This window comes from Eretmochelys imbricata, chromosome 10 (genome assembly GCF_965152235.1).
Source record: "Eretmochelys imbricata isolate rEreImb1 chromosome 10, rEreImb1.hap1, whole genome shotgun sequence".
NCBI classification, from domain to species: domain Eukaryota; kingdom Metazoa; phylum Chordata; order Testudines; family Cheloniidae; genus Eretmochelys; species Eretmochelys imbricata.
Window position 1 is genome coordinate 69,733,531 of NC_135581.1, and position 27,090 is coordinate 69,760,620.

At 45.0% G+C, this 27,090-nt stretch overlaps 1 protein-coding gene and 2 long non-coding RNA genes across 3 annotated transcripts; 2 read left to right on the forward strand and 1 right to left on the reverse strand.

Moving 5' to 3' along the window:
* Window positions 1–654: 654 nt before the first annotated feature.
* TICRR (TOPBP1 interacting checkpoint and replication regulator) lies at window positions 655–25,526 on the reverse strand. The gene is made up of 22 exons (XM_077827999.1): window positions 24,811–25,526; window positions 23,029–23,314; window positions 21,724–21,962; window positions 21,217–21,460; window positions 20,761–20,893; window positions 19,477–19,619; window positions 17,406–17,615; window positions 16,318–16,469; window positions 15,015–15,115; window positions 14,563–14,656; window positions 14,329–14,408; window positions 13,346–13,591; window positions 12,196–12,292; window positions 11,911–11,983; window positions 10,819–10,965; window positions 8,899–8,989; window positions 8,257–8,318; window positions 7,155–7,310; window positions 6,286–6,440; window positions 3,619–5,896; window positions 1,581–1,691; window positions 655–1,225 (listed from the first exon to the last, which is right to left on the reverse strand). Exons 1-22 carry the CDS (start codon window positions 25,468–25,470, stop codon window positions 1,107–1,109), a joined length of 5,877 nt encoding a protein of 1,958 aa, XP_077684125.1. The 5' UTR covers window positions 25,471–25,526; the 3' UTR covers window positions 655–1,106.
* Window positions 10,264–12,339, forward strand: LOC144270983 (uncharacterized). Its single transcript, XR_013347289.1, has 3 exons — window positions 10,264–10,704; window positions 10,781–11,008; window positions 12,299–12,339. It is a non-coding gene; the product is annotated as an uncharacterized LOC144270983 (long non-coding RNA).
* On the forward strand, window positions 13,497–17,577 carry LOC144270982 (uncharacterized). The gene is made up of 5 exons (XR_013347288.1): window positions 13,497–13,621; window positions 14,263–14,669; window positions 15,040–15,152; window positions 16,348–16,476; window positions 17,443–17,577. It is a non-coding gene; the product is annotated as an uncharacterized LOC144270982 (long non-coding RNA).
* Window positions 25,527–27,090: the final 1,564 nt, after the last annotated feature.

Here is a 27,090-nt window from a genome sequence, read left to right on the forward strand (position 1 = left end):
ATAGCCTCCAGCAGAGGAGAATCCATTGCATTCTGCCTCCAGCGTAATTGCTACAAAAGCCCTACTTCTACATCTTCCCGAGGGAGGGAGGTGCAGGCATCTCTAAGCAGTCATGGGACTGGCATTTGTTAAGTGCCATCTGATCTTCCTTACCCAGGGGAAACTGAAATGAGAATCTGTGAGGCTGAAGCTTGGAAGGAGCCTGTCATGCTATGGAAGTGCACTTCATCTCCCCCCCACCCAATGAGATTTTACAGGAGAGAGAAGTTACACACAACAAGTGCAATCCACATAGTACTTAACCACCTTGCTTTTCAGTGAGGGGAGATATACACACCCTGTCATTTAGTAGAAAGAGAAGCAGCTGGCTCTGAACTATAATCTCAAGTGTTCCCTTGCAGTATCCTGCTCAGAGAATACAGCTGTTGCATGGTTAAGGCCAGCCCACCCATCGTAAATTTGGGAGAGGGGAGAAGAGAAAGCTCGCAGCCTTGTATTAGACTAGATTCACAGAGAGGAAGTACATGTTATGTAAGAGCAATACACAGTATATGCCCCCCACTGCTCAGGCTTAGAGGACTTCACAAGCTCATCCAACAGCCCTTCAAACTCCCAGAACCAGATCCACAATTCTTAACACAAAGCACAAAAGTAGCAGTTCAGATTAGTTTATTTTTACAAAAGAACGCTAAAATAGTGACCGTTCTCTTCACGTGGTCGAACTGAATCTGTGGCACACAAACCCCAACAGGGAAACACCCATAAGACAGAACCAGGATTAGAATAGATGGAGATACATCCCTACTGCGTTAAAAAAACTTTCTAGTGAACCCTAAGGAGCCCTCCTTATTCCCACTGCCACATGACTGCCTCTTTCCCAGCCAAATGGAAGGAGGAGCTTGCAGGGCTGATTCAAACACTGATTCCTCATTAAACCCCACAGGTGTGGAGATGGGGATTCCCACATCCTGGCTACAGACAAGTCCCTATAGCAATGAGCCCCCCATGAGTTCAAAAAAGCAAGCTCGCTCTCTTAGGGACAGCAGCATGTACCACATAGTGGGCGAGATCATCATTCAAGTACTCTCTTTCGCTGGCTGCAGAGTTCAGCTGAGTAGCTTCTTCCGTGAATAAGTCCTGCTAAGGGGCCGCCTCCGGGAGCCTGCACTGGAGAACGGAGACACTTCTTGGTCTGTAATGCTTTGAAAGACATCCAGCTCATCTTCTAGAGAGGGCAGAAAGGGTTAGTGAAAATCTACCCTTTCAGGTTTACAGCTCAGCACCTGCCTCAGGAAACCCACTACCAGTAAATTCCATTTCCCTTCAAATCATTTTAGCCCCACGCTACTTCCCCACCCTTCCAAGCAAATGTAGCTCAGTTTTACCTCAGTTCTAAGGCCAAACTCCTTGGCAACAGGAGCCCACTGGGCACAGACACAGCAAATCCTCCAGCTTTTCCCCACACCCCCCTTTCCTAGGTACGGAGCCTGTGCACTTTCCACCTGACTTAACTGCAGGCAGATCACAGGTCTAGTATCTATTTGAGTGTAAGGCTTTATGAAATGACAGGTAAAGGTTACCCTTGGCACACTTCTTCCGAGATGGTGTTTGTCCCTGGTAGAGCAGTGGGGACTGGGTCAGTGCTCGAAGACCACTAGCGGAGAGGGAGCCCTTCACTGGTGGAGTTGAACCTGGAAAAGCACAATGAGACGTGAAACTGCAGCATTCCCGCCAAGGCCTCTGGTTACTGCAGCACACTGGTGTGGCACAATGGAAATTTTCAAGTAAGTCAAGAGCTGGCTTTTACGCTGCCCTATGTCAACAACTGCTGGTTTGAGATGGTCAGGGGAAACTGAGAAGTCTAGGAAGGAGTGGGAGACAATTTGGGATATGCAAATGATTTTACTAAAGTGATCAGCAGAGAATATAAGAACCACCATAATGGGTCAGCCCAATAGCTCATCTAACCCAGTATCCTGTCTTCTGACAAGCCAGTGCCAGATGCTTCAGAGGGATTCAACAGAACAGGGCAATTATTGAGTGATCTATCCCCATCATCCAGTCCCAGCTTCTGGTAGTCAGAGATTTAGGGACACCCAGAGCATGCGGTTGTGTCCCTGACCATCTTGGCTAATGGCCATTGATGGACCTACACTCCATGGACTTACCTATTTTTCTTTTGAACCCAGTTATACTTTTGGCTTTCACAATATCCCTGCCAACAAGTTCCACAGGAGCTTTGTGCATTGTGTGAAAAAGTACTTCCTTGTGTTTGATTTAAAACTGCTGCCTATTAATTTCACTGGGTGACCCCTGGTTCTTATGTGAAGGAGTAAGCAACACTTCCCTTAAGGGCATAACTAAGCTTTTGAGTTAACAGAATACCCAGGAAGAATTGTCAGTTTGTAACTTTTAGTACTTATTGTTTCAGGCTGCCTGCAGACTCACACACGGCATCAGTTACTCTAGCATCATAGTTAAGAGGCTCTTTGCAACCATAAGGAATAGAAACAATTCTTAAAAAAACAACATAAGTTGTAGAACAAGGGATGGATTCCAAGGACATGAAATCTATGGGGCCTTGCTTACAATACTGACTATGACTGCAAACCCCCTTAATAAAATTAGTTGTAATTTCCAAGTCTGTTGCTGACTTGGCATTACTGCTGGCAAGGACATGGGCATATAATTGCACGTCTTATCTGAGCGTGCAGTTGCCATGTCTGCATCTGAAAATAAGAAACTACAAGTGCTAAGGGCCAGTTGTCGACATGGCCATTTGCACACAGTTGTGGTGCTTGCATGTACAATACGTACGTTCTTGCATGTGCCTATTTCAGAGAAAAACCAACCTCTTAAAATGAGTTTAAAGAGTGAAATGCATAATGCTGAAAAAGGGTGAGTGGAAATAAAGCTATTGGTACCAGAGAAGGCAAGCCTAGGGGTGAGAAGCATAGAATCATACTCCATATCCCACGAACCCATGCAGCATTCTTCCAGGTGTCTAATATATTGCTCAATTTAAAGTGTCCAAGGCCTGAGGCTATTACACCCCAGCCTAATACATGTGTCAGGGAGATTCTCCAATCATATGCAGCTTACATTCCTCCCATTCCATTACTCCTAGTTTCACCACATTGCTACCACCCCAAATTACAACTCTCCAATCATGGGTTTTAATACCCTTTCACTATGTTAAGAAAAGGGATAGGGATATGACTCCACAATCATTTTAGCCCTTAATCCCACCCCCATGTAAGAGCCTCCAGCTGCCAGTCAGTTTATCCTTTTCTCTGATCTCTCTCCAATTTGTCAATATTCTAATAAAAGTTTCCCACAACAGAGGCAAATATTCTGATGCTGCAGAGCTACCTACCCAGTCCATGACATGACTGCATATACACCCTAATCAACACTGGTCTTTTTAGCTGCAATATGGCATTAGGACTCATGTAATTTGCTATCCATTCACACCCTTCCATCTCATTCCAATGGATCTGCCTTTCAGATTTCTTCTGATGTATTAGCTGCATGTTCCCAGCTGCATCGCACTTTGTTTCCAAATCCCCAAATTAGCATCTCTGCATTTCAGTAGGGTGACACTTGACAATGGATTACCTGAAATACTGAAGACATCGTCATCCCCTATGGAACTTTGTGGCCCAGGAGTTCTGTTTGAAGACATGGTGGTTCTACCAGGAGGCATTGTGGATATCCTCCTTTTGCTTGTGCTGCTCTCATCTGTGGAAGAGCTGACCAGATCCAGGTAGTCTCCAGTTGTGCAAGACCTCTTAGCCTCTCCTTTGGTTTCCTCCTCTGGAGACAGGAGATCAAAGGCCCGCTTCCTGGATTTCAGGCCAAAAGTCCCTGTGGAAGCACCCTCATCAGCTCGGGGCTCAGTGTCGCTGGAAGGTGACTGGTCCTGAAGCCTATAAACCCCTTCCAGTTCAAAGTCAGCCAGCCGCAGAGCTTTGCTGCTGATGCACTGGTCAGAAATTGTTCCTCCCTCTTCACTTGCTGACACATTCCCTGTACATTCTGCATGCTTCTCACATCGACCGCAGCCACCATTGGCATTGCTGTTTGCTGCTTTTTTTCTCCGTGGCCAGTCCTTGATGGCATCGGGGGTAGTCTTCCCTTTGTGCTTTGGAGATGGTGTCCAGGGAACTCCAGCATCCACATGAGAAGGGGAGGTGGTGTTAGAAGCACAGCTAGTTGGGGTGTATGACTGGCAAATGTAGGTCTGGCCTCCACCCTTCCCAGGCGTACTGTGGGAAGAGTGACAGCAGGACGGTGAAACACAGGCAGCTGCTAGTTTTCCTGGGTGTCTAGCACACCAGGCCACAGCAAGTTCACTAAAGGGACTTTCCTCTCCACTGGGTTTGCTGGTCTTCAGCTGTGACTGTACTTCCATGGCTGAGCCAGAACCAACCCTCTTAATGCGAAGCTTAGGCAGGCCAGAAGCTTGCATCTCAAGTTCAACCTCATAAGTTGGTGGACTAGCAGAGGCCAACTTATGACTTTTAGGAGTAGAAAACTTTGCTGGAAGTTCAGGATTCCCTAGTCGTGCTGCAGCCTCCCGCTGCATTCTGTCTGGCGTGCAGCGCAATGAGTAGGCAGGAGAGGCAGACTTTGAGGTAGCAGGCAAAGTATTCAGAATGTCAGATCTGGAGAGTTTCTTAACAGTAAACGTCTTTGACTCTTTAGGCTCTTCTGATGGCAAAACTCTAGCTTCTGAGGCATCACTCTTTCTGCTGTCTAAAGAAGAGGAATCTAAGTGCTCACACTCACTCACAACATCTGAGATCTGCACATGTCCTTCAGGGGACAGTTGCTTTTCCAAACTCTGATCCTTTCTTGGGGAGGAGCCCTGAGCATCTATACCCACTAGTTCACTTCTCTCTAACATGTGGACACTTTCAGAAGCGTTGGGCTCATGAATCAGAGAGCTTTGTGCAGGAAGCCTAGCATTACCATTACTATGATGTTTCTGCTTATTTCTAGCAGACTTTGAGAGCGAAAGAGCAGGATTTTCTTCTCCACATTTGGTGTGCCCAGGTGCACAGATAGGAGACCCTAGGGCTTTCCTTGGGGATGTGCCTGCGATGTTTTGAGATTTCAAAGGAGGTTTTTTAGGTGTATTAAACTCCCAGTCAAGGTATCTTGTTTTACTGTGAGGAGGAGAATCTATGGACAGAGTCTTTATGGAAGATTCAAAAGGAGAATTAAGTGAAGACCGTGTTTTCAAAGTAGCTTGGGCTTCTGGAGATAAAGCAGCAGCCACTCCACCCACTGGACTCGAAGATTTTGGAGCTGCACATCTAACCTTCCTGGAAGTTGCTTCCATTGGCTGAGACACTGACTCTAAATGGAAATTTAGCTGTGGATTTCTCTGAATCTCCACGTGGAGAGTCTGCATCTGAATAGAAGCTGGAGATGCTGTTTTCTGGAAGGATCTCAAGGAGCGTCTTTGAGTCTGTGGGTCTGTGATAGATTTTTCATTGGTAGTACAAAGCAATTGTGCTGCTGTATATGAAGCAGTTGCTGGACTGGAATCTTTTAGAGGTGCACTAAACATATCATCAAGCACTTCATTCCCAGCCTGATTTTCTGGAGTCAGTAACCCCACCTCCTTGTAAGGGGAGGATAATCTCACTGGAGAAGAATCTTTCCGAGGAGTTACTTGTGCTAAATAAGCCTTCTTTCTTTCATTACGATCAGGTGGTGACTTCTCCTGTCTGGAAGGAGAGAAATACCTTCCCAAACATTTAGCTGCAGTCTGCTTAGCAGCTGGACTTTTGCCAGGAGTTGTCTTCAACGTTTTTGGTGTTCTGTGTGGAGTACGAGGGGATTTCCTTGGCATTCTACTGGCAGAGCTCAGGGGCTTCTGGGGAGTCTAAGAGTAAGAACAGAACATACTTAATACTACTGTGTAATGGCATCTTAAAACCCATTTCTGGTGATAAAAACCACAGAAGCTGTTTGACTAGAGCTGCACAATTTAAGTCACACACAAACAGGAGCTGCTATTTAAAGACGCACAAGTACGTATATGCAATGTAGTTGTAGCCATGTTGGTCCCACGATATTAGAGAGACAAGATGGGTGAGGCACTCTCTTTTATTGGACTAACTTCTGTTGGTGAGTGAGACAAACTTTCAAGCCACACTGTGTCTTGTCTCTCTTACTGGGCTAGCTTCTCTCTGGTGAGAGATATTTCCTCACCCACCTTGTCTCTCTAAGTACATATAAGCAGAGGGGGAGAGAGTGGGAAGGTGTTTTTACCTGATAGGCAATTGGTTCCTCCAAGTCTGAGCTGTGTCTTGTTCTCCTTGTTCCAAGTGAATCCTTCAATTTAGGGCTATTCGCCTCAAGAACTGCTCCAAAGAGAAGCCTCTTGGGAGACGGGATGGTTGGGTTATCAGGATACTGTGGAATGCCTTCAAAAAGCATAGTGCAGTTAGATTGGCACCAAGCATTGACATGTGATTGGGCACAGTTGTTCCTGGCACTCAGATGGTCAGAGACAAAGGGCTACAGTATTGGCACCACTTGCTCTTTGCTGGCTACCCAAAGTTTCACATCCTGAGCTAATCAGTACTGTTTTCTGTAGTATCACAGAAAAATAACTAACACTAAACAGCTGTTACTAATAGCTGAACACACACGTGTGGAAAAAGTCCTCAAGGACAAAGCTGTTAGGATGAATAGCACGACTAAGTCCTGAACTGCTCAGTAGAATCAGTTTACAATCCTTCTGAAGAGTCCATCAAGCACTGCATTATGCTCCCACAGAGAAGACCTGGGTCTGGCAGCAGCTTTAGGACTCCTGCTGCTGACAAGGTTATGTTACGTTTAATGGGTAGGACAGTTTCTTGGTTTGGGTCAGATTGTTTCTTGGCTGGCTGAGTAATAAAGACCTTCCTTTTCTCATAGGAGAATGGAACTACAGTGGTTCCTAACACAGAGATTCCAAATACAAAAATGCTATATTCTGCTGGCTATAATGGATGCCATCTGGCAGTTCTCACCACAACAGATGCCTCAGACCCTTAAGAATTCTGTCTGTAGTGCCAACCAGAAAATGCTTCTGCACCAGAATCTGGCCGCTAGACTACCTACGGCAGTTAATGCCAGGTAAGTAACCCCAGTACCTGTTATATCCTGCTTAACACAGGTCACTTCTCGCTGTACCAAGTGTACTCGTTGCATATTCCGTGAGCTGGGCTGTGCGGTGGAGTAGAAAGAGCCAGAGTGTGTCCTATTCAGCGACAGCTGTTTGATGCGCGGACTTCTTCTTAAACCCACTTCTGGAAGTCAAGAGTAATACTATCAGGGCTTTCTCTCTCAAAACACACACCACTTCCAAAAGGAAGCTACAGCTGGCAGACAAGTGCCTCTGGAAGGGATCTCTCTGCAGCTATCCAACAATCATTTGTTCACTAACCCTGTCTCAGGCAGGGAAGGGGCTAGTTTGTGGAACATTCAACAAAATCAGAAGATGAAAAGCGTTAAAAGGAAACCCAACTCCCCAACTTCAGTGGGGACTTCTAATACTACAACATATGCTTCCTTCCAGTCCAAATATCTTCATTGCAAAGACCCCCCGCATCTAAACAGGTGCCTTATGGCTACATCTCCTCCCATTCATAATCATTCAACATTCTGTGGCATCAACAACAGTTGTTTATTTAGAAAAGTAATATTAGGAAAACGTGTTTTTGGCTTCTTTGGATAATACGAGTTTTGTCTTTTGACTAGTTAATTCCATTGTTGGTTTTTGCTCTTCATTTCGTCTCACCCCAAACCCATCTTGCTGTTCTGTTCCTTAGCTGGGGGCAAGACTGAGCAGCTGGAACCACATGGTCTCCTAACTCTCTGCAGAGCCTCAGACACTATGCTGTAGTATATTAGAGAAGAGAAACGAGGGGTCCCAGCACAAGGCTAGGAGGTAATGTCTTTTAAATGTGGCTTCCGCGGTCCAACAGTCCCACAGCATTCCTGGCAAAAGTTGAGATGTTCATAGCTGTGATATGGCCAGTTTGGGGAATTATGTTCTGCTTCCCTAAAGTTCTCATTCTTTCTTAAAAGCTCTGTATAGTTCACTGTTGCCTTCCACTCCAGGGGTGGAATGTTCTCTATATATTGTAGTTTAGGGTCCTTGGGAATCATCCAGACTGAAGGGTGCTATCTCAGTATTAACTGCAGCAAGGTAAAAAAAGGAAAGTGATCAGTCTGTATTAAATTAATACCTACCACTCATGGCTTTCTCTGGCGATTCTTCCACAATACTGATGTCAGAGCCAGGATTAGAACACCTTGGAGAAACAGTGAAAACATTTCAGACTCCCCATAACACCATGCCTGGTTTGAGAGTAAACTAAACATTTGTTTTTCAGAGCTGCAGAGATCACCATTTGCTAACAAAGGCCACATCAACAAGTTGCAAGGTAGTCTCAACATGTGATTAGTAGGCACCGCCTCCCATCAAGAGATCAATCTGGCCACAGGATGTCTTTCCAGCTGTGGCACAAACAAGTAACAGACAGGAGAACAGGCCCAACTTCAGCTGAGATTTCCCCTGGTTCTCATTAGTAACTCACTGTATAAAACACACCACCAAACCAGCCTTTGTAGGGGAACCTAAGAAGTGGCACCCAACTTTGCCTAAGGGGCACAATGACAACTTGATGCAAGCATAAGAGATGCATTTAATATGCATGATGAAGCAGGTGGTTGTTGTCCTCACTTAAATGCTAGGACCTGTAGTCTCCACAAATTGTCTTGCTGTATCCACACTGCTAAATTCCATAGTACTTGTTTGGTCTGAAGTCCACATCTTGGCCACCCAGCAGTTGGTTAAAAACATTTCAGAACTACCCAATACCATTCACTCACCGGCCTTTGATCTGTTTATGAAGCAGCCTCCTGGAGATCTGTTTGTGCAGTGGGGTCTCTGAGACTCTCTTGGTCAGTAGCTTGCGATGATCTGAAAGTGACGAAACCACAGTCAGACATTAAAAACAAGCCTGAGAGGGGAGTTGGATAGGATTGAGGGAGTGTGAAGATTTTAGAGCCTTATAGATCACATCTACATATTATTTAGTCTCTATTCAGGGCAGGTGGGCAATTGTACACTTCAGTTTGAACCATCAAAACAACAGCCACGCTGCTCTCATGGCACACCTCACACACAATATAAATTTTACAGTTAAAGGTGAGTTTTATATATAAAATCTTGAAATTAGTCCATTCACATAACTTTTATGTTACATCCCTTTGTTCCCTCGTTTATTAGACCTAATTTAAGTCCTTATCTTGCAAGTAGCCCAAATAACTAAACCTCTACCCCAATATAACGTGGTCCTTGGGAGCCAAAAAAATCTTACCGTGTTATAGGTGACATCGCGTTATATCGAACTTGCTTTGGCCTCGAGCATTTCCGTTATTAACAGTCACTTCCCACCCCCAGAACCCCCAACCCATCCAACACCCCCCCTGCTCCTTGTCCCCTGACTACCCCTCCAGAGACCCCCAGCCCCTAACTATCCCTCCCAAGACCCCATCCCTTATCTAAGCCTCCCTGCTCCTTGTCCCCTGACCGCTGCATCCAAAGACCCCCCCATCCCTAATCACTCCCAGAACCCCGCTCCCTACCCAAGCCCCCTGCTTCCTCTCCCCTAACTGCCCCGACCCCTATCCACACCCCCGCCTCTTGACAGGCCCCGTGGGACTCCCATGCCCCCGTTCCCCGTCCGCCCTGCCCCCAGAACCTCCGAACCATCCAACCCCCATGCTCCCTATCCCCTGACCGTCCCCTAAGACCCTCTGCCCCTTATCCAAGCCCTCAACCCCTGCCTGGGACCCTTAACATGCTGCTCAGAGAAGCGTATCGGAGCCAGACACGCTGATCTGCTGGAGCGCGCAGCCCCGCACCCCAGAGCGCTGCTTTACCACGTTATATCTGAATTTGTGTTATATCGGGTCACGTTATATCGGGGTAGAGGTGTACTTAAGTTGTTAGTTGTTTGGGGCAGGAACCTTGTCTTCCCATAGATCTGTAATGCACTGAGTACACCTACAGTGCTAAAGAAATAATAGATAGCATTAATGTAAAAGGAAGGGATCTAAAGTTAAGCAGGTTTGTGCTTAACTTTCATTGTATAATTATGGGACTTAATAGTATAGAAATACAGACACATGGGACTTCAGGGGATAGCCCTGATATCTATTGAATTGAGTTTAGTGACAGATAAATGCACAGTACCCTCACAGACATCCACATTTTAATGGTCTGTATAAGGATTCAATCATCTCTCATTTTTCTTGTACCACAGCAGCCAGACACATGAAAAAAGATTAAAAGATCCAAGCTGCCTTCAGGACAGGAAGGTGAGTTATTTGCACAGACTCCATCCGTTTTATAGAGGCGTGAAGTCAATGAAAGTTGAATGTGATGTCTGAGTGTCAAGGTACGCTAAACAATCTCTTACATGGATGTTTTCTTTAAGGGTTTGTGTGGGTAGGTTTTCACTTCAAGCGATCTTAACTGATTAACAGTTGCTTTCTTTGTGAGAAAATATTTAATTTACAGATGAAAACAGGTTTGGATTTAAATATTACCCTGCACCATTTGCAACCCAATCACTGCAGCATTGAGCTAAAAATACCATCTCCATAATAGGAAGCAAATTCACTTTACAGGTAACAAGAGATGCCAGAAATTCTTGTTTTGTTTTGTTATGGAAGCGGGGGAAGTAAATGCAAGTTTCTCTTGCAGATCCCAGATATAGGCAATTGCGTAAGCTCATATCCCACCTCTACCATCCTCGTCAGAGTAGCGGCGTTTGTGTCTCAGACCTTCCACAGCTGATACTGACTGGCTTCGAGGCATCTTCTTCAGGGACCTTTTTGATGGAGAAAGCATCTCTTCATTGAAGAGGTTCCGTCGCACTTTTGTCACCTCTGAAAGCACCAGAAATGGCAAAAACTAAGATATACCACAAAGGTAATTCTCTCATGGGGCACTGGAGGTAGGAAGAATGTAAATAGACCCGACACTTATGAAAGCAAATAACTTTTCAAAAGGTGTGAAAAAGCCAAATAACTGAAGAGGTAGTTTGTACTGGTGAAAACAGTCACTATCCATGCCCTTCCCCAAACCCACCCTGGAGTTCTCTTATGAGGGTTCCTTTTTATTTACACTTGTCAGCTATTTAGGGTTCCCTTGACAGTAATCTACAGAAAGAGGCTAAGAAGGAGAAAGAAGGTAGGTAGAGTTCAAAGCACCAAAAGGATCACGATTAGGGCCATGGGAAATATCCACGACAGAGAATCTGAGCTGCAGCACCGGTGGTCGTGGGGTTTGTTACCTAACATTTTATAGAACACTTGAATTTTGAAACCGACATTAACAAGTTTCTAGTTGCAAAGATATCCTGAACATGACATTTATGAGAGCTTTGATAAGAATGGAGTATGAACTGCCCCTTCGTCTCAATGGGGTGGTGACTGAAGCCCAGTGGTTGTTATATCAAATTTCTTTGTGGTCCTCTGAGCATGAATCAGAGGCAAAAGGATCTAAGGAAATCTAAGAAGATCTAAGGAAACTGGCAGATCAAGGGAGACATGGAAGACTGACATTTTGTATATTTTTGAGACTACACTGATTGAAATTAGTCATTTTTTATAAAATTATTCAGTAACTTACTCAACAGCCTATCAGCGTGTTGAGTGAATTAACTCACGAACGCCTATAGTTTTCCCCAAAGTTTCCACAGACCGTGGGAACATTTCCTGCAGATTTCCTGTCTCTTTATTTGTGGAACACTCCTGGCTCACTACAATGTACAATGAAATCAGCCGTGTGTGGAACCATTCAGCTTTCTATGGAGAAGCTAGTTGTCATACCTTGCACTGCCTCCTTCTGCAGGGGAAGCAGCTGTTGGGCTTTTTCCGTGGCAAAGTAAGAGAGAGTGTTTTCCTGAAATGAAGATGTAATAAGTGTTAAACTGCTAGTTTATACTTAAAATCATAAGTGTGAAACATTTAGACAAGTATTTCAGTTTTCAAATTCTGCCTCACAATGATTTGTGCAGCTGATACAGGGCACTCAATAGGCAAAGAACACAATGCACCCACATGTGGTATTACAATGCTGCAGATACCCCACCCAATCCCCTAGGAAAGCTTTACCTTTCTGATGGCATTCTTGGGTAGTTGGGGAATTTCAATCTGGCGTAAATTCTGCGATGCTTCTGTCATGCTCCTGTGTCTGGCTAATGCATTATTCCTTTAGAAAGGGTACAAGAAACGAAGATAGAATAAAGACAGACAAATGTAAGTACCAGCTCTACTGATATCAGTTCTTATATGGAACATAACTTGAGTTTGTTTCTAGTGAGGCAAGCAGGTCATATTACAGTATTAGGATTGCAAGTTCGTTGGGACAGGGACCTCATCTATACTGCAAGGAGCCTTTAGGTGTTTTGATAAAACAGCTCCAACTATAATCCAAAAACAAGGCTGAAACTCAGTCCTTAATTCATTCAAAACCATATCACCTAGGCTCAGCCACAATGAGTAATTCAGTTTCATCTTTAACTCCTCGGGTTCCTGAAGAAATATATTGCACAGCGTGACTCCTCCACAGAATGGACTTGGTATCTGTACAGATCAGTGACACTATTAAGACTGCAGGATATCTCAGAGCATGCAAAACTTTCAGCACACATGGAGTTAGATTGCGAATTCCTTGTTTGGGTGGGTTTCATTTAACTCCATTGTAGTCTAAGAAATCTGGTGGAGTTTGATTTGATTTCTTTTAAAAAAATAAACAAACACTCCAGCCTGGGGTATGGAACCCCTCCCAGAAGAGAAATTGGGCAACACATCACAAAGGCAGGATTCAAATTCATTTACCTGGCTAATCAATTTACACAATAGGCCATGATGTTCCCATGGAGCGTGATTAAGTTGTTTAAAACTAGCATTAGTCATTAATCCAGATATAAAGAAAGTAGTTTGACAAATTTTTAACTAAAATGTCTTCTGGGTTTAATTTATGTCAAAGGCCCAAGCCACAATTCTCTCTTACAAGCCCATCATGGCACAGTTCCATTTCCATGGACAAAAACAACCATATTCCCAGAAGCATGGCACAGCTTTTAATGTGATTTAACGGATTTAGGGCCTGAATAGCATGAACTAATTCATTAGATACTTACCAAGATCAGCCCTGATTAGTTATCCAGCAACTGAGCTCACCATGATGAGGACTATAGATTAGATAGCTACTCAGTCACAGGGTTGTGAACAAAATAAAACCCTTCCCCTTAGGAAATACCTCCTCCTCTTTTTGGCAGATCTGGTGCGCAGCTCCTCCAATTGATCAGTCTCAGTGCTTAGGGAAGCTGTGCTGTGAGCTGGGACCGATGTCACAGATGGAGGAAGAGTTGGAGATCTACTATCCAGAGTCATCGAGTCATCACTGAAGAAGTCTGCAGGCAGAACAGATGCCAACTTCGGAGGAATCTGCGTACCCAGACTGTAGTAAAGACCACCAAGGGTCTTCGGTATGGAGTCCATATATCTAGAAGGTACCACCGGATAAACAACATAGGTAAGCTTGGCAGAATTCAAATTTTTATTTTTACTTTTGACACATATCAATGTTTGTTTTTAAGCTTTCTATTTTTATCTATTTAAATTTTCACAATGGGGGAACTTATGGGATGATCATACAATTATTTAACCACCAATACTGAGATTCAAAAAGTTAAAGCTTTATAACTGCTGAACTGCAGCTTGTCAAAATAGCCTTAAATCAAATTTTAATAAGTTCTCAAGCAGCCCTTTTATTGTTTTGTCTATCTGTAAATTTCAGTTAGCATTGGTAGAAATATTTCTCATCAATTTGTGTGTGTATGGTCAAATCGACATTTACTGGGGGGGAAAAAAATAATCTAACCCTTCCAAGCCTGAATACATGTCAAACACACAATAGGCAGCAAGACCCACAAAATCCACCCCTGTGAGATTTCACTTCTAACTTTTGTACCTATGCCTTTACCCTGACTTAAAATTCTACTCGTCCTAAGCAAGTAACTGTTTTTGATGGGCAAGTAAAATATCATGTGTCTTTTCTTTAACAATAAGGATAAAGTATGGCAAGTGGATTGTATCTGAGCTAGTACATTTTCATGACAGTTTTACAAAGCTACCTCAAATCAATGCTCAAAGTTTGCCATTTACCTATGACAGGTACCTAACCAAGTCTATATTCCAGTGATAACATTTAATATTTAACCACCACCATAAAGCACTTACGATACTAAGACGTCCTCAAGAAACTTTGTAAGGTACCCTGGGTCTTCAGTGAGACACAAAATGCGCAGCATCTCGGTCATCTATAAGAGAAGATCAGATGGGGGAGAAGTGTCACAGATCAACCACTCCAAGACCGAGCCTTATGGTGTGAGCAAAGAAAATTGGGCTGGGAAAGCTACGTGTTCCAGGTCAACATTTCCAATCCCATCTAGAAGCCCAGCCGTATTTACTTGCCTCCTCCACCAGTTGCTCCATTTCATCTGTTCTGCTCTGTAGCGAGGGACACTGCAGACACATCTCAAGGCGCAGAAATACCTGAAGCTGACACCTACACAGAAACAGTAAGTAATTTATTGCCATTCTTTCTAGTCAAACAGTCACATTCATGGTACTGCTCACTGACTAGAGCTTTCAAAGGTTTGTGGGGGGGGTGGGATTATTAATATAAAATTCATTTGGTTAGTTTTCTTTCCTTGAAAGGAGTGACATGTTCTCTTAAACACTGTATCTCGCTGTAGTAAAGCTTTCACTGCAGTGGATATTCACTCACTTTGATACAGAAATTATCCCTGAAGATTTGCCCATAGAAATACATCTCTAGTTGTACTGCAAAGTGACCTCTAAAATAGCTAATCAAAACTGCAGTGGTTTTTAAGTTGCAGTAAATAGAATATTGTGCATCATACTCTCTGACTTTGGTTTCCTTGTTAGGATTGACATCATACTGTTGTCGGAGAGTTTTGCTGGTCTTCAGGAGATGACTTCGGACTCTGTCCAGACAGGCCACCTGCAAATACACAGAAACATAGCACAGAGGCTCCAAGGTACTTTTTCCCTCATCATGCAGCAAGTTCTCATTCTAACTTGTTCAGTACTATGGAAGACAACTCAGTAAAAAAATCCAGGTTTTGAAGCTAGTAAAAATAGTACAAGAATATACAATAAGGAGTAAAGGGATGAAAATAAGCAGGGAAAATTTAGACCATCAGTTAGATCAGTGGTTCTCAACCGATTTACCATTGTGGGCCGCTTATGCGGCTCGCTGTGCGATGTGGGCCTCAGCCACTACCTGTATAGCCCTGAGGAAGTCACATGGGTCACAGCTATGTGCTGATTGGGCCGTGGGTTGAGAATAGTAGACCATAGAATAATTTCCCAACAGAAGTGGCAGACATTTTAGTAGGAAGGGATTTAAAAAAAACAAAAAAAACCCACCCCACAATCCTGCCCTGGCCTCTGGCAGAGGAAGAACTAAATGTGACATAATAGGCCTTTTCCATCTCTGTCTATGAATAATCTAGTGTGTCTGAAAGGAAACCAATTCAGTGTTATTGCAGTTCATCCATACGTGTGGTCTTATCTGTACTAAAATGTAGCTAATGTAAGCACTCAGGAGGCAGGAAAGTGTGCAGACATAGATCTGGTTTTGACTGGAGGACCCTCAAAAGAACTTTGGAATTTTGTATCTTCCACACTATTCCTCCCTTCAATTATTTGTGAACCAACCAATTTTTTATTTCCAAATAGCCTTATGAACCCACAACTCTCCAGCTGTTGCTTCAAATATGAACTCAAATACATTTTCTTTTGAATCAGTACCAAATCAGTTTTTAGTTTACAAACAATTTTCCAGAGAACTCCATGGCAGTACATTTCTTATAACGGTCTGATTCATGTATAAATGAACCAGTTCAGGCAGAAGAGCGAAGGTTTCTGTTTGTGCGCCTGAACTGGCTCATTTATACACACACACACACACACACACACACGCACGATGAAATAATTCTAAAATTTAGTGAGTTTTTCTTTAATCTCATACTTCAGCAGTGATCCCGCCATGTAATTTTAACCAAACACCCACATCTCTAGAGTTTAAGAGCCTGGAAACACTTTTACATAGATCTTTATCCATGTGTGGCATTAACTGGAAAGACCTGCGTCACTGAAAGCACAGCCTCAGCATATGCATTTGTCAACAGATTTGCCTACCTCTCTTTCTTTGGCATCTTTTGGTTTCAGAAAGCTTTTAATGGCTGTGACCATATTCCGTGCACACACAAACGTCAGAAATTCTCCATTAACCAGAGCCTCTTGGTAATTTGCAGTTAAATGGGAAAGCATCTCCTCTTCAGTTTTGAAATCTGCAAGGTAAGCAGAGCAAACGAACTATAAGCAAGAAGTAATGAATGGGCAGATACAGCTGTCCTCTCCAATAACCAGGCCCATGTAACAGAGTGGGGTTGTAACAGCAGTTCTCTTGCAACATGATGGCCAGGCCAACAGAAGATTTACAAAAGAAGTCCCTCAGGAATCCTCAACTCAGACCCAAGGCAAGTGAACCGATAAAGCTCTCAGTCCTTCTCAGACTGAAACAGGCTTCCAGACTACCTCTAATATGCCAGTAACAGACACCAAGCCCTGGGGGCAGCAAGACCTACTGTCTGGAATGGCAGGCGCTATGCAAGCCTCCCCACATGCACACAGGACTATTCCTATACAGGATAGCAGTAAAAAGCTATAGTACCTATAGCTGGCACAGCCTTCACTTCCAAATTATGAAAACAAAAGCCAACACCATCAGATTAAAATGAAATCCTGCCTGGGCTCCTGGGGCTTTAGCTTCAGTGCCACCCAGTCAAATCCCCCTCAAAATCCCAAGAGGGAGGACTGGAATAGATCAACACCAGAGGTAGCTTCACAGGGCTCTTTCCTTGCCTCAGAATAAAGCCTAAGACAAGAAAGCCCCCCATATCATGGGCATAACTGTTTCCACCTACACCTAGATGCTTTGACATCTTTGTTTCCTCCCGTATACAGTCTCACATTGCTTTCAATTATTTTGCAACTAGAGGAGTAATTAACCACATCCTATGCTACAAATTATGCAGTCCAATAGGTCAGTATAAAGGTCTAGAAAGCAAACCTCAGAGGGAAAGAACTTCACCCCCACTGGCATGAAGAGATAGAATCTCAAGAGAGTGCCCCAAACCTGTATCTGCTGCCATGCCACTTTACCTAATTGCTCTGCTCTGCCCCAGTCACAAACACCAGAGCCAATAAACCTGTCTGACATGTACCTATGGAGATTTTCAGCACTCTTCGATTTTCTTCCAGCTTATCATCTGATCTCCGTAACAGCTTCTGAGGTACCTTCTCACCAGCTGCTGGTGGCACTCCATCTGGCTGAAACTTTTGAGCCTTTACATTCAGCCTTGCTACATTCAACATCTGCAGGGAGCGGGACATGGTCTTCATCTTCTGCCTGACTGGAGTCCGGGGGACCCCCCCTGTAGGATCACAAAAGGTTAAATTCTCATCGGGCACAGAGGAGTTGGACTTCAGACGGAGTGATCACAAGACACCATCCGGCAGAACACTGGCACCACAAGACAGGCTAGATGCTACATCGTTAAAATAAATTTTTGGTTGTTTAAAATGTAAATTTCAATACAGCAATGTTAGCTTCCCTCGGCACAGTGATGGGGCAAGAAGAATTCAGAATGTGAGGGAAAGACTCAGGCAGGTGGTTCTGCCAGTTTCACTAGGCTCAGCCTCCTTTTTGAAGGGTGGATCTCCAGCTCACCTAGGAAGGAATAGAGACTGCTAACTGTTTTCAGTTAGCTAGCCACATCATGATCTTTGAACGTATGCAACACACGTACCCAACGTAATCGTAATGTATAGATACACTGCTCTCAAACAGTTATTCCGGGCACCTGGCCTTTGCTCAGTGCTTTCTACAAGAGAAATGGTATTAGAGGGGCAACCCCATGAGTGACTGAAGAGGAACCCAGGGCAAGTAGCTTCATCTTAGAGTAAGGACGAGAGTACCATGTTACACAAGGGGGGAGAATGTTAGAGCAAGCTCAGCTTCCTGTTTTCAAGACAACAGTTGTATCCTGGACTAAAAACCAGGCTGGAAACCAAACTGTTTTTAGCTCAGAACATGGTTTTTACCAGCTTAACAAAAGGTTTCCCCAGTCTGTTGTTTCAAAATGGGCTCTCAAATTGAGGGGGGCAAATGGCTTAAAACATTAAAAATTCTTTAAAAGATTCTGTCATTCCTGCCTCCCTCTCCTCAGCCTCTTTCTCCTTAAGCGTCAGGCTCATGTCTTCTGAATGATTTCAATACATTTTTGTTTATCAGCAGTGAAGGATGGACAATATAAATCCAGATATATGAGCTATGGTGGGGACAAGTGCCCGGCTGGCTTGTAAACAGGGAAATACAGTTTTTTTAATTTTAAAAAGCAAACCCCACTTTTCAGTGCTTTTTGGGCATTTTCTCCTAATGTTTAAAGTACATTTTAGAGATTTTCTGCTTCAGTGAAGAGAGAATGATGATTAAGTGGTATATTTGTTGCAGGCAAGCAGCTTGAAAATCCTGAGTACAGAGTCTAATTAGAGCAGAGGGTTTATAATACAGAGTATAGAAATCTGCATATTAACTGAAATGTCACTGAGAAATAGCTATACAGGGATTATATGATTCAGATGCTCCCAGAGTGGAGCTGCTTAACCGGGTAAAAACCCTAGTTCTGCATTAGAGACTAAAGCATCCTTCCCTGTGTCAGAAAGAATTCAATTTCTGTAATATGAGGCAGCTTCTTATTTATATAATTCCACCACTATATCCCAGCTAGGTAAACTTTCCCTGAAAATGTAGGGGATTAGCAGTCCAAGACATTCATAAAGTATCCCTGAATTATTATACTGAAATGTCTAATGCTTAAATATTGTGAGAAGAAAGCTAGTTAAAATGTTTGTTCTAATTTTAAAAAATTAAGAAAAGTGGAGAAGATGTGATGTCATGTTAGTTGTGGGCAAAAAGATGAGAAGTCCAGAAGGCAATAGGCAACTAAAGTGCAGAGATTTGCATATTGCATGGTTATTGAAAATGGGTTTGTCAATAACTGTACAGCTTTGCTTGGGTCCAGCTAGGGCTCAGGGTTCATTTTATGCATAAATAACATTGCCCTTTAATAAACAAGCTACATTGCCACCATCTGAAGCAGCTCAGAACTGTGCCTTTGCTCAGGGAAGGTCAGGTGTTCAAATTTCAGGTTACCAAGAATGTTGCTGCAAAATGCCAAAGACTACAGGATGATGGGAATGCTCAGCACTCACGCAATCCTCGTCTAGACATACGTCTTTTTTTGTGGTCCCTTGGCTCAGCTGTGGCAGATGCTTCACTCGATTTTCTCTGATAGAACTCAGATAGACAGTGTGTCAGCTCCATTTCAGGCTGGGAGGCCTCTTCCTTCTCAGTAGCAGAAACAGCCTGCAGCAGCCTGTACAAAAGTCAAAGCAATTAAAAATAGATATCAGCAGAAGCAGGGAACGAGAGGAATTCGGTACCCTCACTGCAGGTTGCCCACCCACCCTCATCTCAGGAAAGTTCAGCCTGATCCCCTGCATAGTACCTGCTAGAGAACCCCTACTTTCTCCAAACCCCTTGCTCTCAAAACTTTGCCTAGAGTTTGTGTGCTGGCACAGAGAAAAAGGAAAATATTTTCAGTTTATGCTAAGGAGGTGACGCTCAGGAAGAAAAAAATAAGAATTCTTCTTGTATAATAGACATGTCACTGACCAATGCCAAGAACACAGTTTCTGTAATCTAATCACATCCTGACCCTCAGTAAGTATTTTTTGCATGTTTCACACAGAAAGCCCTTTAGGAGGATTTCACTATAATCAGTCAGCATTCACGGGGCACCAGTAAGCATAAATAGAAACAAAGTTCCTTCTTAATGAGCCAATTGACTTCACTGTATTGCGCTGGATTGTACTAAATCTTAAGGGATGAAGTCTGCAGTATCTCGGTCTCATTTTGGTGTCCTAGAAATACCCATCATCACAGCATCAAAGGACATAGATCTAGTTCAGGGGTTCTCAAACCTCATTGAGCCGTGACTCCTTTCTGACAACAAAAATTACTACATGACCTCAGGAGGGGGAACCGAAGTCTGAGCCTGACAGAGCCCTTGGGCGGGGCAGGGCAAAGCCAAAGCGCTTCAGCCCCAAGCAGGATCCTGTAACTTGAGCCCCACCGCCTAGCACTGAAGCCCTCAGGCTTCGGCTCTGGCCTCGGGCAATGGGGCTCAGGCTTCAGTTTCAACTCCAGGCCCAGCAAGTCTAAGCCAGCCCTGATGAGCCCATTAAAATGGGTTCGCAACCCACTTTGGGGTCCCAAACCACAGTTTGAGAACCACTGGTATAGTTTTTAAAACGAGGGAGCACTAGTCAGGATTCCAGCCCTGGTTCTTACTCCTCTGTAAAGCAGGTACAGTAACATCTAACTATTTAACAAGCATTGCAAGTATCAGGTAATTATGTAGAGTTTAGAGATTAGTTAGAGAAGTGTAAGTGACATTTCCTGGTCTAAAGTAACAATGTCCAAATGATATTCAGGGATAGGTGAAAGAGAATTACTTGAATGACTCCATTAAATCTGAACTTGCTCCACAGATGTTCGATAGAGAGTACCACCCTTCAACTATGGCAGGATTCCAGCCACCTGTGCGGGACAGTTCTTGCTGGACCCACTCTGGGACTGAAGGCTCTTCTGGACAGAAAGGCAAAAGTTAGAACGAAACTAACGATATTTCAAGTGGCCTCAGCGCTCCCAAAGCCCCAAACGCTTCTACTACCTGGCACGTGTCACCGAGCCTTACCAATAAGCATAGTAAAGCAAATGCTCAGTCAACAACAACACTTACCACCCACCACAGTAGCCTGGGGTCCAGCAAACTTGGACCCTGGCAGATAGCCAGAGGGAGCAAGTTCCAAAGCCAGAGACGGTCCACTAGGAACACCAATTTTCAATCTCTAAGAATTCAGACCTAGGGACTATCAAAAGGAGACTCATTTTGCATTCTACACGCTTACCAGAACTATCTAGATCATCTCTGATTGAAATATCAACTTGACTCAATACACTGCTCACAACTTCTGGGAGATGAAAGGCATAGTCCTTGGAAGAACTCTCAGTCACAGCTCCTTGGAGGAGACATCTCTGAACTTCAGCAGCCTTTTCAGTGCAGAATAGGGTAAGGACTGCAACACTGTCAGAGAGTGGGGATAAAACTGCAGTGCAGGGGGACCAAACTTCAGATGCAGACACTTCAGCAATCTATATGAAGGGGAAAGACATCTAGGTTATCTAAAAATACTAAATATAAACAGCCTTCAAACGGCAGAAGAAGCAGCTCACAACTAGGTTAGAGACTGAATTTTTTAAAAAAGTTTCTAAATTTAGAACAAAATATGAGTTTGTGGAGCAGACTAATATTTATCAAACCACTAAGATAGCCCTCATCACTGTAATATGAGTGCCTGCTATTTCTTTGCAGTTTCTAGAAAGGGTAGTAGCTAAGTACAGGCAGGAACATTTACCATGTGTAGTTTTTCAGTAATTAGCCTTCTTACAAGCTGTTGAAACAACATGTCTTGTTCTGATTGTCCTGCCTGGGAGCTCTGCAGTATCCAGCTCTCAGTGAGGAAGTTGTCAGCCTTCACCAAATTCCAGTCTGTCAAGGTGCCTTTCAGGAAGATGCTGACTGGACTCTGGAAGTGTCTCTGGTTCATGGCTATGGGCTCCAAAATCACTGCACATCTCCACTGCTTCTCTACTCCTATTCAAGGTGAAAAAACAAACAATGGGTAAAGGAACAGAAGACTCAGCAGCAAGTGTAAAAAAAGCTCATGGATTAGGCAGGCAGGCAGTGGCTCTGTGGTAAGTATGCTATGGGACCACAGGAAAGATCTGAGCTTTTGTGGTCCTGAGCACAAGGGCTGAGAGCACTGTGGAGACAGCAAACTCAGCTCATGTTGGAGAAAAACAAGCACTGCATATCACTTGGAAAGCTACACCCTGTAAGCTGATCTAATCAGCTTTGAAGGAGGTCTCCCATTCAGCTCTCTTTGGCCAAAGGAAAGCTAAGGGAAAGTGGTGCAGATTAAAGAGAGGAACGCACACAGGAACCCACACACATGCATGTGCACAAGGCTCTGCAATAGAGGTATAGGTACTTCAGAAGGTCTCAAATCAGGCTCCTGTCCATTACTTATCTGTATTCATTCAGAAACAGCACAACAGAGGCCAACAGTTATATTTAGGCTGGGCAGAATTCAATTTGTATTTTTTATAATATCAATAGATATTAAATTAAAAATGCTTTAAAATAAACTTTTATTAATTTAAGTTTTCACAATGAGGAAAATTATGGGGGGTGTCAAACAATAGAAGAAGTCAGACACTAATTATTTAATGGCAGACACAAATTCAAAAAGTTAAAGCTTTATAACCAATACAGTTAATCAACATCACAAATATACACAGTTATTATCCTTAAATCAAACTCTAATAAGTTCTCAAGAAGCATTTTTCATACTTCGTCTATCAGTAAATTTTGATTATTATCGACGGAAATATTGTTTCTTTGGTTTGTGTGTATATGGTGAAACTGACATTCACCCGTAAAAACGTAATCCTTCCAAGCCTAGTTATGTTGGCTCACACATGAGTGGCCCCTTTGGAGTTTGTTCAGGGCACTGTCTTTCTATTTTACTGTCATCATTTGAGATCTCCTTAAATAACTGGAATCCTCTACATGTGCTTTTAGCAAGAGGAAACATCATGGCTCTGGTCTCTAACACAGAATCCATTATTAAGTAAAGCCTGGCCACCCCTTCCATTACCATGCTTGCTGAGGAATAATGCTCCTTCTTGCTGCGGGAATGATGCTTGGAATACAGAAGGCTTAGAGAGCAGACAGTTCAAGGTTGAAGTAAAGGGCAGGATTGTGGTCCATGGCACAAACTGTGGCCTAGAAGAGCTGGACTCTCTACAAAAGAGAGGGGCTGCCTCTGTTCTGTGGTGACTCAAACCCTGAATTAAGGTCTCGGATGGCAAAACGATGCCACCCACCAGACAGATCAGTTCAAAGATTGTCCAGTACCCAGCATGATCTGGAGACTCTAGCACCTGAAATGAAATAAGGAAACAAGTTAGTACTAGGAATAAGATGATCACTATCAGGAAATGTAAATAGTTGTCATTTAGAGAAAATGGTGCAAGAGAATATCTAAGAAGGTACTGGGGCGAGGGATGGCCTATTTGCCTTTTTTCTTCTTAAATATAGCTTCCTGCATCCTTAATTTTTATGCATAATTACATTTTATAATTATATTCAATACAGCAGGGTTCTTCAAATGCTTTATAATCATTATCTAGCAAATCCTCACAACCACCCTGCAAGGAAGGTATTATCATTCCTATTTAACAAGGTAAGGCCACAGCTTTCAAGCTTGGATGCCTGAATTTAGGCACCCACGTATTTAAGCACCTGCAGGCTGTTTATTAAAGCACCTGCACTCCCACTTAAGTCAATGGATGAGACATCCCACAAATAAGCACTTTGGCACGGTTCAATGGCATTTTGGGATGTATAAGTAGGGGCATAGCCAGCAGATCAAGGGACGTGATCGTTCCCCTCTATTCGACATTGGTGAGGCCTCATCTGGAGTACTGTGTCCAGTTTTGGGCCCCACACTACAAGAAGGATGTGGAAACATTGGAGAGAGTCCAGCGAAGGGCAACAAAAATGATTAGGGGTCTGGAACACATGACTTATGAGGAGAGGCTGAGGGAACTGGGATTGTTTAGTCTGCAGAAGAGAAGAATGAGGGGGGATTTGATAGCTGCTTTCAACTACCCGAGAGGTGGTTCCAAAGAGGATGGTTCTAGACTATTCTCAGTGGTAGCAGATGACAGGACAAGGAGTAATGGTCTCAAGTTGCAGTGGGGGAGGTTTAGGTTGGATATTAGGAAAAACTTTTTCACTAGGAGGGTGGTGAAACACTGGAATGCATTACCTAGGGAGGTGGTAGAATCTCCTTCCTTAGAAATTTTTAAGGTCAGGCTTGACAAAGCCCTGGCTGGGATGGTTTAATTGGGGATTGGTCCTGCTTTGAGCAGGGGTTTGGACTAGATGACCTCCTGAGGTCCCTTCCAACCCTGATATTCTATGATTCTATGATTCCCCATCTTCCAGTGTACCTAAATCTGAACAAAGGTAATTGCCATTCCAGTCATGGGCCTTAGCTGAGCAGGGATGCCCATTAGCTATTAAGCAGATAATTCTACTCATTTCATTTGTAATGAAAGTCACCTCACACCAAAAGGTTAGACTATAAAGCTACCTGACATCATCCTGTGCAGTTGGATAACTGGTAGGGAGTGAAAAGAAAAGGAGTACTTGTGGCACCTTAGAGACTAACCAATTTATTTGAGCATGAGCTTTCGTGAGCTACAGCTCACTTCATCGAAAGCTCATGCTCAAATAAATTGGTTAGTCTCTAAGGTGCCACAAGTACTCCTTTTCTTTTTGCGAATACAGACTAACACGGCTGTTACTCTGAAACCTGGTAGGGAGTGGTACACTAACTAATTAAATATTCTACTGCATTAGCTCTCATTACCTTGGACCATTCAGCAGTGTCTACCCAATACAGAGTGATTTTCTGGCCTGCAATCATCTCCTGGACTCTCTTGGGTAAGAGTTTCTCTGCCACCTCTTGAGAAGAGGGCAAATCACAGCAGGAATGGACATCACTTCCAGACACAAACTGCAGTAGCTCCCTCTGAGAATGAGGGCAGGGAGAGAAAAGAAAGACGGCATTCACAAAGCCCTCAGAGGGCATATGGCTCTCAAGTGGCTCATCCGGGGCCACAATCAACCTGCTCTTCTGGCTCCTCAAGAATGGCTTGGCTGGTGAGGTGATCTCAGGTCGATCCCACTGGTAATCCAGTAGTGTTTCCTTCAGCACATTCTGGGTGAGGGTGGCTCTCGGCACTGGGCCAGGTAAATGAGATTTGTGGCTCTGCACCCCAAACCTGGACTCCAGTTCTTCCTCAAAGTCTTCCCAGCTGCGGGGCCCCAGCTCACAGAAATCACCCACGCGGGCAGCTCTGCCTCGGGCGCCCAACGAGTCAAAGAACTTGAAACCCCATCGTACCTTGGCCAGGCCAAACCTGCAGCCCAAGTAGTTCAGAATCCTCAGGCAGCCCAGCTGGAGCTGGTTCTTCTGCAGGGAGCTGGCCACATCCAGTAGAAAAACCACATTGTGGGAGCAGGTCATGTTGCCACTGAAGGAGTTGTCCAATCACAAAGCACCTCAGGCGGCAACCCCCCCTACCCGACACACACCCTGCTTCTCTCTCCAACGCACGCACCCTGCTGCCCCCTCCAAGTTAGCCCCTCACATGCACAGAGACTGCCCACCCCTAGCTAACCCCCCTGCACACAGGCTGTTGCCCCCCAGCTGCTTCCTTGCCTCCAGCTAGTCCCCCCCCACGCACACACCCTGCTGCCCCCCCAGCTAGTCCCCCCCACGCACACACCCTGCTGCCCCCCCAGCTAGTCCCCCCCACGCACACACCCTGCTGCCCCCCCAGCTAGTCCCCCCCACGCACACACCCTGCTGCCCCCCCAGCTAGACCCCCCCACGCACACACCCTGCTGCCCCCCCCGACCTAGTCCCCCCAGGCACACACCCTGCTGCCCCCCCAGCTAGACCCCCCCACGCACACACCCTGCTGCCCCCCCCCCGACCTAGTCCCCCCAGGCACACACCCTGCTGCCTCCCCCCACACGTATGGCTAGAGGGGCTCCCTAACCCCAGAGCCAACGACCCCCCCGGGCACCCCCTCGACTCCACCCCATGGGCCCCTTGTCGCCCCGCGGAGTCGCTGCCACCTGCCCCTCTCAAGGTGCCAGCACCGCCATTGCAATCCTTTTTTGCCCCGATCCAACTGCTCGCGCGCTCATCTTTCCCCTGCTCCCATTGGCTCCCGGCTGCCCCGATCCCGCTTCTCCAATTGGGCCGAATCCCCTCAAGCCCTGCCCTCTCGCGATGTTTGTGTGACCCCCCCCCCGTCCCTCCCTCAGAGGCTTCTGATTGGCTCCTGCTGAACAGGCTCCGGGCGGAAGTACCCGGGCGGCGCAGCCTCCTCAGGAGTCCCTATTCCACTCCCAGTTGATAGGTCCGACGGAAGGGATTCTGGCTGCGATTGGCGGTCATCCGTGACGTACAGGGTCAGCCTGTGGGAGAGAACCACTGATTGGCTGGTGCCCTGAGTTTAAAATTTAAAGGCTGGAATGAGAGGAAGCGCGAGGATGGTAAATAGAGGGATGGAGGTGATGACGTCATCGCGGGGCAATGATGAGGTAATTGCTAGGGTCTTCTATGCCCTCTCTAGGGCGTCACTGCTGCCTGGCCGGGCGACCACGTGGTGTCTGCCCTCCCCCTTCACACCCTAGCTGCCATCGCAGCAAGGATGCTGCCACCCGCTCATTGGTCTCTGAAACGCTGGTTTCATTGTGATGTCACTATGGTGGTATCCATCACTGGAGCGTCAGAGGCTTCCTTGCTCTCCAGTGAAACAGCCCCTTGGGTCAGGGCTCCTGCTGCCCAGCCCCCTGGGGAAGGCTGACAGCGCCCCTCCGTGACCCCACATTCAGGACTGCCAATTGTTTAACTCCACAAGCCCAAACACCCTTGCCCCACTCCTTCTCTGAGGCTTGCTCCGTTCCCCCTCCCTCTGCACTCGCTCATTTTCACTGGGCTGGTAATGGCTGGGCAGAGGGTCCCTTTTTGACCGGGTGTTCGATTGAAAATTGGACACCTGGCAACCCTAGGTTGGAGTGTGGGAGGGGTTGTGGGCTCTAAGAGGGAGTTTGGGTGCGAGAGGGGTTGTGG